Below are 18,941 nucleotides of genomic sequence, written 5' to 3'. Positions count from 1 at the left end.
GCTAATTTTGAATGTCTTGCTTTAAAAATAATTAGGTATGTCTTTGTTAGTTGCCATCCGCAGTATGTCTAAACACAGACAACACAATATCGTGTATTTTCAGCCACTTTTAGCCACCTACTATCATGCAGTTTCTCTGTAGGAGCGACAACTCAATGACATGGGGAGTAAAGGTGTTTTCCTCCATAATGATAAAGTTGTGTATTAATGAAGCTCAAAGTTTTTTTCCCCCCCAGAATGTTACATTTTATACGCAATTTTTTTTATGAAGCTCCAAGTTCTTGCAGCCCGCCTGCTCTCGCCAGAGAAAAGAGCATTTCTTTTACGCTCACCTCTCTCTGTTCCCTCTGTTGTTTGATCGACAGCTCCTCGCTGCGACTCAGCTCTCGGCGTGCGTTCGCGAGCTCGGCCTCAAGCTCGGCCAAACGGGCGTTCAGAGTGACAGAGTGCTCGCGGCTCTGCGACAGCTCCTTGTTGGTCCGATCCAGCAGCTCCTGAAGTTCAGACAAACGGCTGCTATCATCGTGAGCGTCTATGGAGCCGTTTGGAAGTCTCTGTAAGGTGGACACGCAAGTCAATAGGTTTATAAGCATCGTCATGTCAAAGGTATCTCAGGACTGAGTAACATAGAGAACACATTGACAGTTGTTGGAAAGCTGATAAAGTTGGATGACCTAGATAAAAAAGTGTTTGTTTTCCATGCATACGAGGGTGGGTTTTGTGGGGCGAGGCTGCCATGTTGTTGTTTTGATGCTGTTTCTCTTCTCTTCACAGCTCAAAGTGCAGTTCATTCCAGGGCCTCAATTAAACAAACCTTTGGGGACACATATTCATATAGGCAACACAGCGGGTAGCCAAAATTATTAGAACCCCCTCCGCATGTTCCCATTTTGCCTCCTTATGAATACCTTATAGAAACACGAACATGCACAAATACACTGGAGGGAATAGAGCTAAATCGTATGACTTGTGATTTGTGCAATTGTGCAGAAGTCTAGCCACGCAAACTCATTAGCTTTACTCCCAGGGACATTGGAAACGACACTATAAAGCCCCATCGGACTGACAATCTGTTACAATCATTGGACACGACAGGGACCTAAGATTAACGCGGTCAGGGTTCCAAACCAACTTCCATAGAAAAGGAACATGAGGTGATGATGATATATCTGTAATGGTGTTTTGAATTAAAATTTCCCCCATAGGGCGCTGGTACTAACTGCCCTAACTGTCAGCAGGGCAGTGGGATGTCATTGATACAGTAGAAGTCCAGGCAGCGAGTGTGTTTGCACAGTTCACACTCTGAGACATCTGAACTGCACTCCTCCTCTTCAGACTCAAGTCTAGCCAATGTGACCAGCCATCTCCCTGCTCTCATCCTTTCATGAAGGTAATTCATTGATTTATCAAATTTAAATTTTCTTCGAATAAAATCTTTTTTGTTTTTGCTTTCTCTTTTTTCTAAGCCAAAGAAACAAGAGCCAAAGTAAGTGTACTTCCTGCTGGCCCATACAGAAGTAGAACTCTATCCAGTTACAAACAGCCTCGGTTGTTTAATCACGAGGAGGTTTGTTACTCCCTGTGGATGGACCCAGACACAATTACATAATGTGCGCTTGGCAGGACAAGGCTCGAACAGACAGCAAGAGCTGCTGTTGTTATCAGAAGTATCTGGGTAATTGTGCGATTTATTTAGCTCCTTAAATTTGCATTATAGTACGTGTGTGTGTGTGTGAGTAGGTGCATTAAAGAAGATACAGACAAAGTGACCGACAGCCAGCCAGACAAATACTACAGGCAGACATGAAATAGAGCACAGAGCAGAAAAACAATCACACAGCCAGGAAGACCTTCCATGTAGGTTTGGATCCATCTGTTCGCTCCAATGAGTCACCATCCTTCCTTTGTCTCACCATGTTCAACTGCAAAGTAAATTAAAAAGGAAAAAAAAAACAGAATAATGAACAAACTCGCACATCTAATACTTTTTCTCTTCCCTGTTTGAACAAAATCGCGCCTCCCAAAGGGAAGCCTGGCTTTTTTTGGATAACCACAAAAATGGATTTTAATACTCAGAATACACAGAATTCTTTTGGTCTTCAGTGAGGTTCTGAGCCGCTTAATCTTTCACTAACAACTGGGATCTATTGTATTCTTTAAAATAATTTCTCAGAGGGGTTGTGTGCTTGTGTGTGTGTGTGTGTGTGGTGAGATAGTGTATGAACAGAGGGCTGAGAAGACAGAGCTGAGCATGACACTCAGGAGTGTATATCAGATCAGACAGGAGGCTGCCGCAGATGTCTTCTAAAGGACTGAACAGATGTTTCAGTAACCACACACACGCGCGCATGCACACACATTTATACATGCACACCTCTTGTGTGGTAGTTGCTAGCTGACCCTCCAGGGTGGCCACCCTCTCCAGAGCCACCCGAAGCCTTTCACGCACCTAAAAACCCCCCCACAGAGAACACACACGTCAAGGCAAAGTCCAGGACATGCTTAGGAAGAAGCACAACACGGTTGTGAACCTGCAAGAGTATGGATAAACATATTTTAAGAGACACTGAGAAATGTAATTTGGAAATACAGAGATTTATTTCACTCAAATAGTGGCTGCGGCCGTTTAATTACCTCAACTGAAAAATAAAACAGTTTCATTATTTTTCCCTGTTCTATAACTAAATTATCATATTCTATTAGCAACTCCTCTGTTTTTTCATCTCCTTCCTTTTGCTGTCTCACTATGATTTTACAATGTAATCTGCTGCTTGCTGTTAATTGAGAAACCAAGACTTCCTCCATCTGTTTCACATTAAAAGCCTTTCAGCAATAATCTCTTCCCCTTCTCAGAGGACTTTTACTCTGAAACCCAGGACGTGTTGAAGTTAATTAACAGCTTAACGATGACAAAACAAACAGCAAAACAGAACTAATCGGAAATAAATAAGAGATGGATGATAGCAACTCTATTGAAACTTGAAACAACAAAATAGTGTGTGACACGACTGATGGCCAAACCATGTCCTGAAGTCAGAGGCAGGTGTGTGTGTGTGTGTGTGTGTGTGTACATTTGTATGTATGAATTCACCTTTTCATCCAGGGCCTTGTGGTGTTCAAACAGCGACTTCAGAGCTTTCAGGACCTCCACCTCGCTGGAAACTCCAGATGGTGGGGGTGCTTGTCTTTTCACCACTGTCATCCTCAGACTGCGCTCGTGACGGGACACCAGACACTCCAGGTGCTCCAGCAGCAGCTAAAGCACACACATGCATGCAGAGCCAAAGATAATACTAATTTCAAGCTTCCAAACATTATTTGTTTTAATCAGCAGCACCACACACTTGCCTTCGCATACGCACACGCACACACTCCAACACACACACACACACACACACACACACACACACACACACATACCCTGGTGTTGTTCCTTTCAGCCTTCAGCTCCGATATTTCCTCCTCCTTCTCCAGCAGCTGCTCCCGGCATATGTTCAGCTCCTTCGTCAGGGTGGCAAACTCCTACGTGACACACACAGGGCACGCATACAGGGGTTCATACCATGTGGGTGATCAACATAATGGGATCTACTTTTGGGACACCGAGCAGCTGTGATCGCAGCGCAAACGCAAGTGGATGTGGCTAGTTGACTGGAGTTTTCAGTGAACAGAGGGACACGCACAAGCGCTGTCACAGAGCAGAGTCTGTGGGAGGAATACTTTATCAGCGGGTGAAGTTGGGCCAGACCTAAATAATGGGCAGTCCAGCCCGGCTCCTCCAAAGAGAAAACTGTTCTTGTCCGGGAGATGCTCGGAAATACTTGCTGTGCACCTGCGATAAGAGGTGGCCTGAGCAGGTGGAAGCCTCATGACAAACTAACCACCAAAATGACATTGTCTTATCTGATCTGCAAAAACACGACCTCAGCTGATCCACTCTGCCCACCTCAGTACCAAACTCTGGGTTTTTCGGAGCCATGAAATTACAACAGTATGTGCAAAAAGCAAGTGGCCTGAAATATTGAAAATATTTGAAATGCATAGATTTTGTAGTTGTTTAAATACATTATTACAACATATATATTTTTTTCCTTCATATCTGCAGCACAGAATAAAACAAGGTTGACATTATATTCTAAACATACTGTATCTTTGGAACCTTATGTACTGATCAAAATGTTGTAATATGAATTCATTATAATAAGTAACTATACTTGAAGTACAATTGAATGAACTGAGAGGAGTGAGAACAGTGCCATCCCTCTATCTCCCACAATGATACACCGCAAATACAACTCCCACTGATAAAATAAGGACTTTATTTATTTATTTAACAGACTATCTAAAATGAATTCTTAGCAGTATGAGACAAAATGTATTTAAGTTGAGAGCAGCTAGCTTTATTGATGTTCATTCTGTATGCACATAATTGTTGTTAGAAGGTCACGACAGGAGCTACTTTTACAGCCACATTTGCCAAAATTCTACAGATGAGAGTCTTGAAGTTGGACCACAATGTTTTCTGGCTGGTTGGAATCCACTCAGCGTGTCAGAGTGGATCTGATACAGCTCTGAGATGTTTCGTCCAAATGATACAGGAGCAATGGCACACTTTAATTCAAAAGTTTAGCTCACCCCTTCATAATAATTCAGTCATTACTTATATAACCCTATGTCAGGCACTATAAGGTTCCATATTGTAGTAAATTCAATTTCCGTGTTTTATTAAAAAGGTCAGTGTGCACACAGCCCATGTTCAGGGAATTCTGTAACTTTGTGTCGTCACAATGAAACAGTGATGGCCGTCAGATATGCCTCCAGTGCAGCCCACCCGGACTCACCGTCTGACCTTGCATGATTTGCTTTTCTCCGGTATTTGGCTGACATCTTTGCATTCAGTGTTTGTTATATTATTATATTTTATAATGAGCTAGCCTGCTCTGCCCACAGGTAAAAATGATCCACCTTCCAGTACATCTAAAGTTTCTAATTGATATGTTATATGCAGTTTTTTTAATTAGCTTTAGAGATGTTGTGAGACAGATTTACGTTTGAACAAAGCCAGGGCGTTTTCCCGTCTCTGCTCTTTATGCTAAGCGAACAAAAATATATCTGGGCCCGCTATTAGCGTTTGCCATTGTTCATGGGTGAAAAATCACTCAGGACAAAACATGTACTTCTCCGGAACCTCTGTTGTACACCGGATTACTTCATGTCATTTCCCAGCTTCTCCCACACTACACCAGATAGCAGCGACGCCTTTTCACAGCTCCACAAACAACCACGTATCGCAAATTTGATGGGCATTTTATGTTCCTTTGCGGCTGTAAAGAGGTGGCTCCATTAACTTTGATAGTTTGGGAGAACGTTGTGATGGAACGGCAGCAGTATTCTGCTGTGTGTTTGGTTTTTACAGTATATAAACTTTAATGGCATCTCACCCTGCAATTTTTCATTGTGGTGTGAACTAGTCCGTTAAAATCACAGTGGTCAAAGACCTGTGAAGCCATTATGACCTATTCCTTCGAAGAAAAAAACGGTTGATCTTAAAATGGTTGGTCACACACCAATAATATTTTAAAATGTTAGCAATGTATTGATATAGGCTGACTGATACCTATCAACCTCATTCAGTACGACCTACCCATTTACCACTGTGAGACTAACAGTTAAAACAGAACACAAAGAGTTTTATAAATCCTGACCAAGTCAGATGTCTTTCATTGAAAGTCCTACGCTTCATCTGCCTCGGTGTGGAATTATAAAGTGTCCACATCCTGCCCTGCCCAGTGTAAAGTGATCCTCACACAAGTCCCTTCAGAGCGGTGAAGAAAAGGTGAAATGTCAGTCCCTGCTCTTGTACGACTTTAAACTAATGTTTAAAAAAACAACTGTCTTGCTGCAGTTCTCATGTCAGAGTCTCCCCCGCTCCGCCAGCCCCACACTATATCCACTTGCCCACATAATGATCTGTTTCTCTTTTATTCTGTTTGCCATTGATGAGAAACGCATGACACAAAGCGAATTGTGCTGCAGACACAGAATACAGCAGAGAACAATCCAGTGACTCACACAGTTACAGCTGGAAGTTGAGTTTTTTAAATTTTATTATCTGTTCTTCTGTAGCAGATATTTAGTGGCTGTTTGTGTACTGAAGGGTGTAGCGTGTGTGAGTGTGTAGGTCTATTTGTGTGTGCATGTCGTTTGAACATCTCTTGGTGCTTTGTTAGCATTTCCTGTGAGCTTGGCTCCGGTCCAAACGAATACCCAGAGGCTTATATTCTCTCTGTCTGCACACACACACACACACACACACACACACACACACACACACACACACACACACACACACAGACACACACACACACACACACACACACACACACACACACACACACACACACACAGTTACTGTATGCTTCTCCCTACTGTCATGACTCTGAACTCTTGGTCTCACATTTGTCACTGATAACTGAGAGATGCTCCTTTAAAGTTGGACATGCTCCACGTTGCCCTCAGACTGTAGGGCAAAGATAATGGAACATAGCATTACAGAGCTGGTTGTTACCAGTACAGAAATACACCTGCCGTCTGATCCTGAACTGTCCACACGTCAGGTGTAACCACAACAGTTGTCCCCCAACAGCTGAGGTACAAAGAGCTTTTCCAGCCAAATGTAGAAATGTGACACACGCCGCCCTCCAGAATACAATGAGTTATTGTAAAATATTAGACTGACCGTGATGATATACATCTCATTTAAAGTGTCTAAATGAGAGGAGCTGATTGAACTTTTTGAACTTGAATCAAAAACCAACCTATTTAGTCTGGTCTTAAGCATGTGTTTTATAATGTTATAGTTTTACTATCTGTATTTACTATTTATCTTATTCTATTTTGTTTTATTAAAATGTAGTGTTGATCATTATTATAACTTGACTGTCCTGTTACTATCTTAGTATCATTTTTTATTGTGTAGTGCTTGATAATTAAATTATTAATAATAATAATAATAATTTGTTGTTTGTAATTTGTGGGTTTCTTGTCTTATTATATTGGTCTGCTTTAGTCTTTAAATCTGAGCCTCAAATCAGAACCTCAAAAGTGCCTTGCTCAGTGTGGGAACTGTTGAGTTCCTCTGTAATATTGTGAGGACTCGACCTTACCATGTAAAGTGCCTTGAGAGAATGTATGTTGTGATTTGGCGCTACACAAATAAAATTGAATTTATTAGAATTCAAAATTAAATTTTAACATCCTATGTTTTGTCAATCACCTGTAACGTACTTTGACTTGCATTTTATTAGTTTGAAAGGTGCTATATTCATAGAGATTGACTGATTGATTGATTGATTGATGAATGACATATATTAAGCTCAATGTAAACTACTCACTTGTTTAATGCATTCAAGGGGAATAACACAACACATATTCCGTGGCTTTCATGACACTGTAATCATAAACTCATAAACAGTTTTCCCCTTTTTTAAGATGACAAGCTGATTACTGCAGGAGCTCACAGTGGATATGTCTTTGTCTGGAAGCGAATGGATCTTGTTGGTGAAGTGAGGATTTTGAGGGAGGGGGCTGAAGAGCTCACTGGCTCTTTCAATCCTGGCAAAAAGGCTCAACATGACACCTCTTCTAGTTCTCCTCTATATCTCTTCATGCCATTATCTCTTTACCGAGCAGCTCCCAGCATCCCCCTCATTAACTGTTTCAGTGCTCAGAAAAAGCACATGACCTGACAAATAACATATTCTAAGAATACATGAAGGTATGAACACATCAGTTTTTTGGGGACTATTTATGAAGTATAAAACATTACTGTCTAGACACATCTGTTTAATTACACATGAAGGTCTGTCAAACACCTTCAAGAGTAGCCTTAAACACACACACACACACACACACACACACACAAACACACACGCACACACACACGCTATATCACTGTGTGCACTATGCAATCCTAACCCCCGAAAACCATGTGAGTTTTAAAAATCCCAGGATGTTTATTCATCTTCATACAACAGTCAGATACAGACGCGTCTCTTTGACAACACAACCTCGACATCTGTCAGAGAATATATCATGTGGAGCGGAAAGAAGGTTGTGGGCGTCTGGAGGAATGCTGCTCTCCTGCCTCCAACCACAATGTGAGATAGCAAGTGGTTACCAAACACTGCTGAGCCCAGACATTGTAAAGGGATTTCTCCCCTTCGCTTCCTTAAGAAGTTTGGGATTAAAGGATGAAAAAAGATGCTCTGTGTGTGTGGGTGCGTGTGTGGGTGGGCGGGTGTGTGTGTGTGTGTGTGTGTGTGTGTGTGTGTGTGTGTGTGTGTGGGTGGGTGGGTGGGTGGGTGTGTGTGTGTGTGTGTGTGTGGGTGGGTGTGTGTGTGTGTGTGTGTGTGTGTGTGTGTGTAGGGAGAGACAGAGAGAGAAATTGGAGTGCAGTCGGTTAAAAGAAAAGAGCTAAAAAAAAGTACATTCAATCTCTCTGTCTCTCTCTCTCTCACACACAAACACACACACACACACACACACACACACACACACACACACACACACACACACAGAGAGCATCTTTTTTTCATCCTCCAATCCCAAATCACTGGCAAAATAGTATGTTACTACACTTCATTGTCAAACAACTCCTCGATTGCATCAAATATAATAGATACAGTAGATTATGCTTGTTATGCCAATTCAAGCACTGAGCAACACACAACCTCTAACTTCACACCAACTGCACTGCTATGTGTGGGTAGATTAATGAGACTGGAGGATGAGGCACAAACTGATTTCAGCCAGAGTCTGAGAGCGGTGACTTGGATCAATGTGAGCGTCAGTTAGTGGGAGGAGAGGAAAAGAGGAAAATATGTGACTCAGTGATACAGGAAAAGAGACTGAAACTGTTAATACAATTATCAACTAATTCAAACACCGTGTGAATCACAGGCTAGGGTATAATGTACTGTGTGCTTGTTTACAGCTCAAATGCACGTCACAAGGAGTCAGATTGAATTTTGCATCTAAATTTTTTTCTTTTCTGGTCAGATTACATACGATGAACCGGTAAAACTTGAGCATGAACGGAGGAGGGGACGTAAGCGCTGCCTCAAGATCACCAAGATCACTTTATCAGCTTTTCCTCCTGCTGTTCAGCAATATTGACGCACAAGACACTTGTGTTTAATACTAAGTGTTGACCTTCAGTCTTCACACAGCAAGGTCTGACTGAATTAACTGTAGTGCAAGTAGACTCTGAAACAAGGTGGAAAGGGTTGATTTGAGCGATTCTACCATGCCAATGCAAGAGTCACAAATAACCGCTTTCACGAACAAAACGAGAGAAATGATCATTTGTGGCGGAGAGAGGCAGAGGACGAAAGAGCAACTATACCTCATCAGAGATCGTGTGCACTAACTGAGCTCCTCAAAATTAACTCTGATGTAAATGGTGGTAATTCACTAAGGAGTGCCGCGGCGAAGATGAATGCAGGGTCGGGTACTGGAGAATGAGTGAGTCCCCGGGGAGACTCAGATATCACAGCTCTGTAACTCTTCACCACTGCAGAGAGAGAGAGAGAGAGAGAGAGAGAGAGAGAGAGAGAGAGAGTGTGTGTGTGGCGGCAAACAGCAGAGAGGTGGACTCGACCTTCCACTTACCAACCTTAGCCAACACACACACACACAAGAACTGTGACACACCACCACCACTACACTTTGCCTGGGTGTTGGGCCTAAGTAGGCAGTGAGTAATCTGTTGTCATGGCACCCCCCTCACACTGCTGCCGTTGCCATGGCAACGGTTCATTAGGATGGTGACGTGCTTGAGCAGCATACATACTTTGCATGAACGTTTTGCAAAGATGAACACACAGACGCACAACCACTGAAACACAAACGTGCACAAAGCCGCCGAGAGATTTTCCTTCTGTGTGACAGCTCTCGAGAGCGGGGAGAGAAGCAGCTGACTGCAGCACTCGACAGATCTCCACCCTGACTGGTGCTTTCTGGAGGAACAACTCTGGCTGAAAACTTTTTCTTAAAGGCTTCCCTTCAGGATGCAGAACATGGCAGATACATTTTTTTTTTAAAAAGAAGGCCAACAGACTTTTTTGGGGATTAGTCCTCATGGCTGAGACAGATGTAGTGAAATCAGGCCTCTGCATAATCACCGTGAGTCATGAGCAAATCAGCCTAAGTGAAGCACATTAGGGATGATGACAAGACTTGGTGAAACTGTGCCAGCTCTGGACTCACTTTGGAAATGCTGATAACACAACAACAGAAAATATGCTTGATGTAAACACCACTCAGTAAATCGCAGTCTGAACCACTCCTTAAGGTTCACCTTTGAAAATATGGGATTCCTGTTTGAAATCCAAAGCACAAGTGAATCTAAAAGAGTTCTGGCCACTATTGAAATGCTTTAAATGTGAAAAGATCCGAAACATCAACAGTCATTTTATAGCCTGATTATTGGCTATAAAGTTGATTGACTCAGCAAAAGCATATGTAGTGATTCAACAGAAATATCCATTTCTCGTGGTTCAGCAGACAAAGTGGTGTCAGATCCGTGCGAGTTTTCCATCTTTCTCTGCTTCTCCTGTGCCCATCGGAGGCCTGAGCCCAGAATAGCATCCATTCATGTATCCCAGTTTTCTTCATTAAGGCAAAGCAAAACCTGCACCAGAGAAAGTGGACAAAGGAGGAGAGGAAGGATGAGAGAGCAGTACTTCCTCTGCTTGGATGAAAGGAGAAACACAACGAGTTTTTGTTGCGCATCAGCATTAAAGAGAATTTCCCAACAAAGCATGACAGATATTCTTCTGCGTCATTTTCTTTGACAATTGGCTGAAAACAGCGACCAAGGAACAATCCTGAGTGGACGGGGTGTGCCAACATTTCTTAAATGATATGCAATTTGCATGACTGCAAAGCATTAATCATCTGTCGCAGCTTGATTGAGGCATGGTTGTGAAAGGGAGGGAGGGAGGAAGAGGAAAAGGTGGAGAAGAGGCCATTTCTCTGCCCGAGAAAAGAGTCATCAGCGCTGAAATCAATACTCGGTTGAGGACATGTGGAGAATGTAGAGGAAGCTATTTGAGCTGGAGGCCATCAATCACTGGAAATATCCAAAAACTGTACAGGTGCCGAGTGCCTACCTGGTACATGTAGCTGTTAAAGTGGGTCCCATTCTGAAGGTGGATCTTCACTGTTGGGTTCATGGTGCAGGATAAACATATCAGATCCCTCAAACAGACCCCCCATAAAAAGAGAGGCGTGGTTAGGGAGAGGAAGAGGATAAATTGTGAGAGGAGCTTTGGGTGAGGAAAGTGGAAAAGAGGGCTAGTTCCTCTGAGGCCTGGTCCACACCGAGCAGGGCTGGACGAGATTGCGGTGCTGCTCCCTCTGCCCTCCGCCGGGACAACAGCACTCAGCCAGTCAGCCTGCTCTAACTACAGCCTGGTCGAGAGACAGCAGAGGAGAGGGGTAAGGAGAGAGAGACAGAGGGAGAGAGAGAGGCGGAGAGAGAGAGAAACAAAAGAGGGAGAAGAGAGATAGATGAACAGGGGGAAGAGAAGGTTGGAGGTAGTATGATTTAGATCAGTGGCAAAGACAGAATGAGACACAAACGATGAGGATGGAGAGAGAAGGAGGAGACAGGGAGGCTGAGGGAGGAAGGAAGAGGCAGGGTTCAGACAAGGACTGCTCGGGGCTCTGGCCACCTGTTCTCTGTTGCTCTCTCACACATGCTCGCACACACACACGCACATGCACACACACACGCACAGGCACGCACGCACGCACGCACGCACGCACGCACGCACACACACACACACACACACACACACACAGGCGAACTCACATACACGCACACGGACATGAAAGATTAGGCACTCCGAGGGAGTTTTGAAGTCACATTTGGAACTAATGTAAAGAATTACCATGAAATTAAACGCTCTATTTCTCCTTAATAAAAACTCGGGTCACTGCTTAGTCGACACAAATTCAAGAGACCCATTTTGCTCCAGCGTGACATTGTGCCTGCTGATTCTTTCTATTTATAAATGGCAGCCTGTTTCGTTCCCCCGCTCTCAGTAGGATTTCACAGTGCAAGCACTGGACTGAAACCGCTTCCGGTGATTTTATACTGTAAAGAATATCAAGTACATTTTATCATCATATTGTAAGCGTCATCTGCAAGATTAATGATTCTTAATCATCTTCGGTACCCTGGCACATTTTTATTACATCAAATTAATATAAGCACACTTTTGAGAACAGAAAGAAAATGGGACTCATAATGTTATTTGATTGAAAATTTTAAGGGTCACATATTCATAATCTATATTACTGTATCACCTATTATCACACAATCAGAATGCCAAAGTTTTTCTGCTATTTATAGTAGTGTATCACATAGATGTATTAAGTCTTTCATGTTTCTGAAAGACATTTATTTAGTTAATTATTATGAAGTAATGTCACCTGCATAATCTGGGACTGATTTTACGAGAAAGAGGTTTTGTCTCAGCCCTACATTCCTACATCCTCAATCCTCTGTTTTGCCTTCACCCATACTAAAAGCCATAATCTATTAGTTCATATTGTGAATCAAGCCAGTATAAGAATTTTTATAATCTAAATCTAAATTTTTATCATTTTGAGTAAAAAACTGGAGCAAACTAGACACACAGTATACAGTAAATATACCCATATCTTTAAATTGAATAATGTTTTATATGTTTAAACTTATCTTTGCACAAAGTACAACCAGATTTACCAAGGACAACACACACACACACACACACACACACAGACATACACACTCATTGTTTGCTAAGTTATGAGCAGTGTCCAATTGGTTACAACTGATTTATTAATTATTACATCTGTTCATCAAGTATTTCTCATACCGTCACTATCCAGTGCGTCAAAGCTTTCTGTGCTCACCCACTCATAGATTCCTTATTCTCAGAAAAAAATGTTCATTCAACATCCTAACTATTCAGAATGGCAGTGCACATCAGTAGAAAAAGACAGCGTGGAAAAAGGTTCCTGTCTTGGGTCTACTTTCTTGCACCTGGTTGTCAGGGAAACAGGGTTTTACAGGAGAGAGAAGATGAATCAATGAGGCAGACTGCACACATGAAAACATCCTATAGTCACCGTGGTGACTTCCACCATTAACTGACAGCAGCCCATCGCGGACTGGAGTCTCTGCCTTACATCCACTTAGTGGCCCAAGGCACCAGGCGCTGCTGCCACATGGGTTAGTGGTGACGTAGAGACCCCTACTGGCAGCACGAGGTACCAATTCATGTGTACATTTTCACACATAAACAAGCAAAAATACTGTATGTGTGTGTATGAGGAGGCCAGTTAACCAGCTTTGGATTAGCAAAGTAGTTGTGACTTGATTATTCAAATAAATAAATTGCACATGAGGTCATTTCGGTCCATGATTAAGAAGAGGCAGGCGAACAAGAGTGACGGGAGAAGCCAGTAATAATTCATGTGCGGCGATAATGTCTCATCCTTGACAACAGTGGGAGCCAGTCTTTACAGTCAGAGACACAAACGCACACCACAAGCGCTTCAGCAGTACGTGACACAGTTGAAACTGCATTTTCTGCGGACAAACTCACAGTAGCCGGAGAGTTTTTTTTTAATCTGACAGCCCCTCACAGTTTTCTCTCTCTTTTGCGTCCTCTCTCTACCTAAGTCGCTCTCCTCTTGCTGCTGCCTAACTGCACTTGGTTACTTCTTTCACACTCTATCCACTCCAGCTCCTCCATCCTTGCTTCTCTTATCCTTTTTTCCCCCCTTACTTATAGTTCACCCTCTCTCTTCTCTAGTTTTTTTTTTTCTAGCCTTTCTTATCTCAGCTGAACCACTCCACGACAGAGAGCAGCCATTTTACATCATAACATAAAGTGGAGCAGGGGGCACCCACCCTCCATCCCTCCATCACTTGGTTTGGTTTCAGAAAACTATCTGAACCACAGACAAACAGACACCGGCAGTACTAGATCATGTCTTCCATAAGTCGAACAAAAACAATTGGAAAAGCTAAGTTTCAGGATCATTAATAAACTAATCCTACTGAGCATTACTGATGGGATTGAGATACAGCTGTTTGTGCATCTTTCACAACTAACCACAAAACATTTATATTTATGTATAAATACCAACACAAAATTAAATATTGGGTCACTAAACTTAATTTGGTCTTATTTTGTCAGCCGTTCTGTACATTGCTGTTCAATGCTACTGTGGTGTTGATGTTCTAGCAAATACCTTGTTTGTAATTTGTCAAAAATGGATACTTCGCTCATATCTGTACAATAAGTATGAAGCTACAACCAGCAGCCAGTAGAAACCCACTCAAACTCACTTGTTAACATGTAACACAAACTAAATCTTGACCAGGGAAGAGATAAAACGTAATTATTTTGTAAAAAACAGCTAGGTGATGTTTTCATCTTTCAATTTTTGTGTTAAAATTTTGGATTATTGAGCCTGAGAGGAGTTGGTGGGCAGATTTCTTACTTTTTGACAGAGCCATGCTAGCTGTTTGTCACTGTTGCCCCTTTTCGACATAACGTCACTCTACATGTCTCTGATTTCCCAGCACCACTTGCACCAAGCCGGCCCTTGAACTGCCTTGGTGGAACAGGGGCATGTTTGAAGTCTTCATGCTGACCTAACTATTCTGGCTATGGCTTCAAGCTTGGGCATATATGAGTCTGGTATAAATCTACTCATCTCAGCAAGAAAATTAACCATTCATTAAAAATGATCACAGGTAAATTAAATATATTAACTATAAACAGCAGACAATAGTGTATGACATGTTTTTATGGAATGCATGAATGCTTTTAAAGCCCTAGGTTGTGTCTGCTGAGCTCCGGGCTTCCTCCTGCCCCAACAAGCTCCACCAATCAGATGGGGAGGGTGGGGTGTTTGTGGCCTGAGAGGAGGAACCCATGGCAGAAAATGTCCACGAGTTTGTTTCTGCCAGTCGCAGAGCTGTGAGCGCACTGTTAAAATTGAAGTGACCTATATGACAATGTCTGGACTTTCATCGAGGCGGAGCTCTTCTGGATTTTAAGGGATGGACAGAGGACATGGGGAGATTTTTTCAAGTCACTACAACCAAAACTGTAAAAATGTAGACCTGTAAAACTGGCTGTTTTCCTATTATCCAGGTTTCAGACACGATCACGATTCTGGGAAGAGTGATTCCTGTGAATCACCACCCTCCCCGTCTCCTCATTCTGTTCCTCCTCCTCCTGCTCTCCTCATTTTTTTTCTCAGCCTCCTCTGTCACCTCCTCTCTGCTGCCCCTGCCTAAAGCACCTGTGTCAGCTCTGTCTCTCTCCTGCTGTCCTCATCACTCAGTCGTGGAGCACAGCTTATCTCTCCCCATCTCTCCTTCGCTGTGTCCTCGTCATGCTCCTGGTCAGTCCACAGGGAAGCCTCTTACTGCCACTCCACTCACAATCATTGCAAACAACAGATGCACTCGCAGGCTCTGTTTGTATACTCATCCACATCTGAACTCTGCATGCAGCCCGGGCTCACTGTACCAGTAACTGTTCCAGAAATTGCAAAAATGTTCTCCTCTATCTGTTAAGATATTTCACCCACACCCACAACAATACGTCAGTCACAATCAGAGAATAATGATGCCACTCAGACACCATTTCAGTAAGTCTGGTTGATTATTCCCTTTTTTATTAATCTAATTTGGATTACACTTGGCATGTCCATTGGGTCAGGTCCTGTACGATAGATTTTTTTTTTCTCAAATCCGTCAAAGGTCAAGGTCATAACATGGAATCAAAGTTATAGCCGAATGCAAACAGTCAAATGAAAAGTACCTTTTTGGAATTTCGACCAAACTTGGTGAGCAGCCTAGGGTCGTAAAACGTGGCCGACATCAACCAAAAATATCTTTGCAAGGGGCGGGGCTTAGCGAAGAGTGGCATATCACAGCTTTGCTCATTACTCAGGATGCCTTCGAGCGACCCTGATTAAACTCACGACAACATAAATATATAGTTTCATCAGGTCTTCCAATCTCATTTTACAGTTGGAATTTTAATGTGTTATTCATTTTCTGACCTGCACCCCTCTTGTAATTGTCAAGTTATCATAATTTCATAATTTTGTCATTCGATAAAACTCACCTGTGCTTAAAGGTTAAAACTTTTGATGCTGAAACATTTCTACATTGCAGCAGATATTGAATATTTAAGACTACATGCTGTGCAGGTGAAGCATGCATCTCTCTGAGTGCATTTTCTAGTTTTAATATATAAACCCCAACTATACACAAACACACTGACTCATTCACTGAAAAACACAAACTAACACACATATACACACACACATACTCCAGAGACCACACACACACACACACACACTCAGTCCATCCCAGCTGCTCTGTTTTGCAGATGAAAGTGTATCGTGGTTCAACAGGGAAGCAGGAGATGCATCAAAGCTGCACAGCTGTATAAATATTAATCTGCATATTCAAAGTAAATAAGATGCTCCAAGGGTACGCCCAGCATAATTTGCAATAATCTCCTCTTTTCCCAATCCTTCATGTAGCTAAAAATGGCTGTGAGTAACGAGGAGCCTAGGTGTTGTGTGTTTGTGCTTGGTGTGTGTGTGTGTGGAGGTCAGGAATGCTGCTCTTGCCCTTCAGAGGACACAGCAGTGACAGGATGCAACTCTACACCACTATTAGTGTGTGTGTGTGCATGTGTCTACAATAAGTCCACAATAACTGTAACTACAATGACAGAGGCCCGACCAGCACCTCTCGTGGTGCCTGAAGGTGAGGTGTCACATTGCTGTCCTGTCCTTCTCCCACAGCTTCTGTCCTTCTCAGAGCAGAAAACACATGGCTGGAAACATGGAGTGTGGGACTGAATACCAAAAAACATCATCAGTGCTAAGCCTGACTGCTAGTATAGAGTGGATTTCTGATACAAATGATTATTGGAATTCGTATCACTAGTTTCAATATGGTGTCTGTAGTCCATCCCACAGGATTAGAGTATTATAGGTTTAAAGACTTTGCCAGGTACTGGGAGGAAAATAACAACTGTAGCATTGTTGTTAAGGGAGTATCAGCACTGACTTCAAATATATTGCTGTAATCTTAATGGGCGAAGTGCCAGCAAATGGTAACGTTCTCCAATAAGAAAGGGTACCTGTAAGAAGGGTGAGATTATTTTCCGTGTAAACTGAACTCAGTATGTTTGTTCATTTCATTCTTAAGCTTCTTAATTACTTTTTTAGCTCACTACATGAAATATATTACAGCTAATATCATCACACAATGATGAAGAGGTCTGCTCTGCTCTATAACAGCTTTACATATATATCCATGTCACAGACATACATTTCTTATTTATTATATTAAAATATTCCCTATTAGGGCAGCTATTTGCTGTGAAACACACACAGACACACACAGACACACACACACACACACACACACACACACACACACACATACAGTAGGAGTGACAGCCCTTTAAAAATGATTTGCCTCTAATCTGGTCCATACTATGATGGCCATGGTTATAAATCGTGTGTGTGCGTCTGTGTGTGTGTGTGTGTGTGTGTGTGCGTGTGTGTGTGTGTGTGTTGCGTGTTTTGTGTGTGCTGTGTGTGTATGTGTGTGCTGCTGACATCCATCACAAGGCCCTGGATGATTTATTTATGAAATGGGATTTTTCTTTCTGGAACGCACGCACACACTCACACACACAGACACACACACACACACACACTCACAAGATTACATGTTGAGACAGACACACAGTGGTCACTTTGCTGTTCTACTAATGTACAGTATTTGCTGTACCAAGAAATGATTTAGTTTATTTTGGGATATGAGGACTTAAATCTTATATGTGTAATATGCACATGTTCAGGAGGAATGGGGTCATTTACTTTGTGTTTCTTTGAGTCCGTATTGCGTTTATGTGTGTGTGTGTGTGTGTGTGTGTGTGTGTGTGTGTGTGTGTGTGTGGTTAATGTAGCAGTCCTTCTTTTCCCACCGGTAAAATCCCTAACAAAGTACCATTCTTTCTCTTTATGACTCCATTTACCATATTTTTATTCTAACTATAATCCTGAACTGAATCAGGGTTGTTCTGACTGTAGTTTAATAAACGCATACGTCTGTACGGTCAACTTGTATGAAAAATGTTCTTCAAGGCCAGTGGGTGAAAAAATGGAGGAGAGACGAGGAAATATTTATGTGGATGGGTGTGGCAGGGATTGCGTGAGTAACTTCTGTGCCACTTCTTTGCTCTTCGAGTGCGTCTTTGTGTGTGTGCGTGTGTGTGTGTGTGTGAGTGTTTGTAGTGAAGCTAGTCACACTGAGTGACTGAGTGAGCTCATCTGTTCTCAGGGTCTATAAATATTGTAGATGCCATGTGCCTGCAGTAGACCTTCACAGCAAGCTACTGTATGATATCATCCTGGCACACCTCTAAACACACAGCTGTGCTTCCAAGGCCTAATATCCATGGCAACGCTGGGGTGTGGTAGGTAGAGATGCAACACCCACGGCTGCTTCACGAATCGAGCAGCTCCACCATTAACATCTTCAAACTTCTGTATTTCCTTCCTTTTCTCATATAGCCTATTGGTCATTTCCTTGATTTTGTAGTTAATACAGAGATAAACAACCATTTACACACCTACGGTAAATACAGAGTCTCCAATTAACCATAACCCCAATCTGCATGTCTTTGGACTGTGGGAGGAAGCCGGAGTAGCCAGAGCACACCCACGCACACATGGAGAACATGCAAACTCTACACAGAAAGGCCCAGACGAGACAGTGATTCGACCCAGGAACCTTCTTGCTGTGAGGTGACAGTGCTGCTTGTCACGGC

General features: G+C 42.5%; 1 protein-coding gene across 9 annotated transcripts in view; it reads right to left on the bottom strand.

The window, feature by feature from the left end:
- Window positions 1–18,941, bottom strand: part of ppfia4 (PTPRF interacting protein alpha 4) — a 47,909-nt gene that overhangs the window by 13,551 nt on the left and 15,417 nt on the right. For 6 of the 9 annotated variants that reach the window (XR_007030921.1, XM_047332870.1, XM_047332871.1 and 3 more), the window contains exons 3-7: window positions 3,421–3,522; window positions 3,092–3,256; window positions 2,375–2,449; window positions 1,851–1,922; window positions 333–554 (exon numbers count right to left, since the gene is read on the bottom strand). Coding sequence is in view for 8 of the 9 variants with exons in the window: in XM_047332870.1 (XP_047188826.1) it covers window positions 333–554; window positions 1,851–1,922; window positions 2,375–2,449; window positions 3,092–3,256; window positions 3,421–3,522 (636 nt within the window). In the remaining variant the exon portion in view is untranslated. Of the gene's footprint in view, window positions 1–332; window positions 555–1,850; window positions 1,923–2,374; window positions 2,450–3,091; window positions 3,257–3,420; window positions 3,523–9,406; window positions 10,469–11,174; window positions 11,648–18,941 lie in introns of those variants that run through there. The other 3 variants (XM_047332873.1, XM_047332874.1, XM_047332872.1) reach the window with 3 other exon arrangements.

This window comes from Scophthalmus maximus, chromosome 6, assembly GCF_022379125.1.
Source record: "Scophthalmus maximus strain ysfricsl-2021 chromosome 6, ASM2237912v1, whole genome shotgun sequence".
Lineage (NCBI taxonomy): Eukaryota > Metazoa > Chordata > Actinopteri > Pleuronectiformes > Scophthalmidae > Scophthalmus > Scophthalmus maximus.
This window is presented reverse-complemented; position numbering and strand designations above follow the sequence as displayed.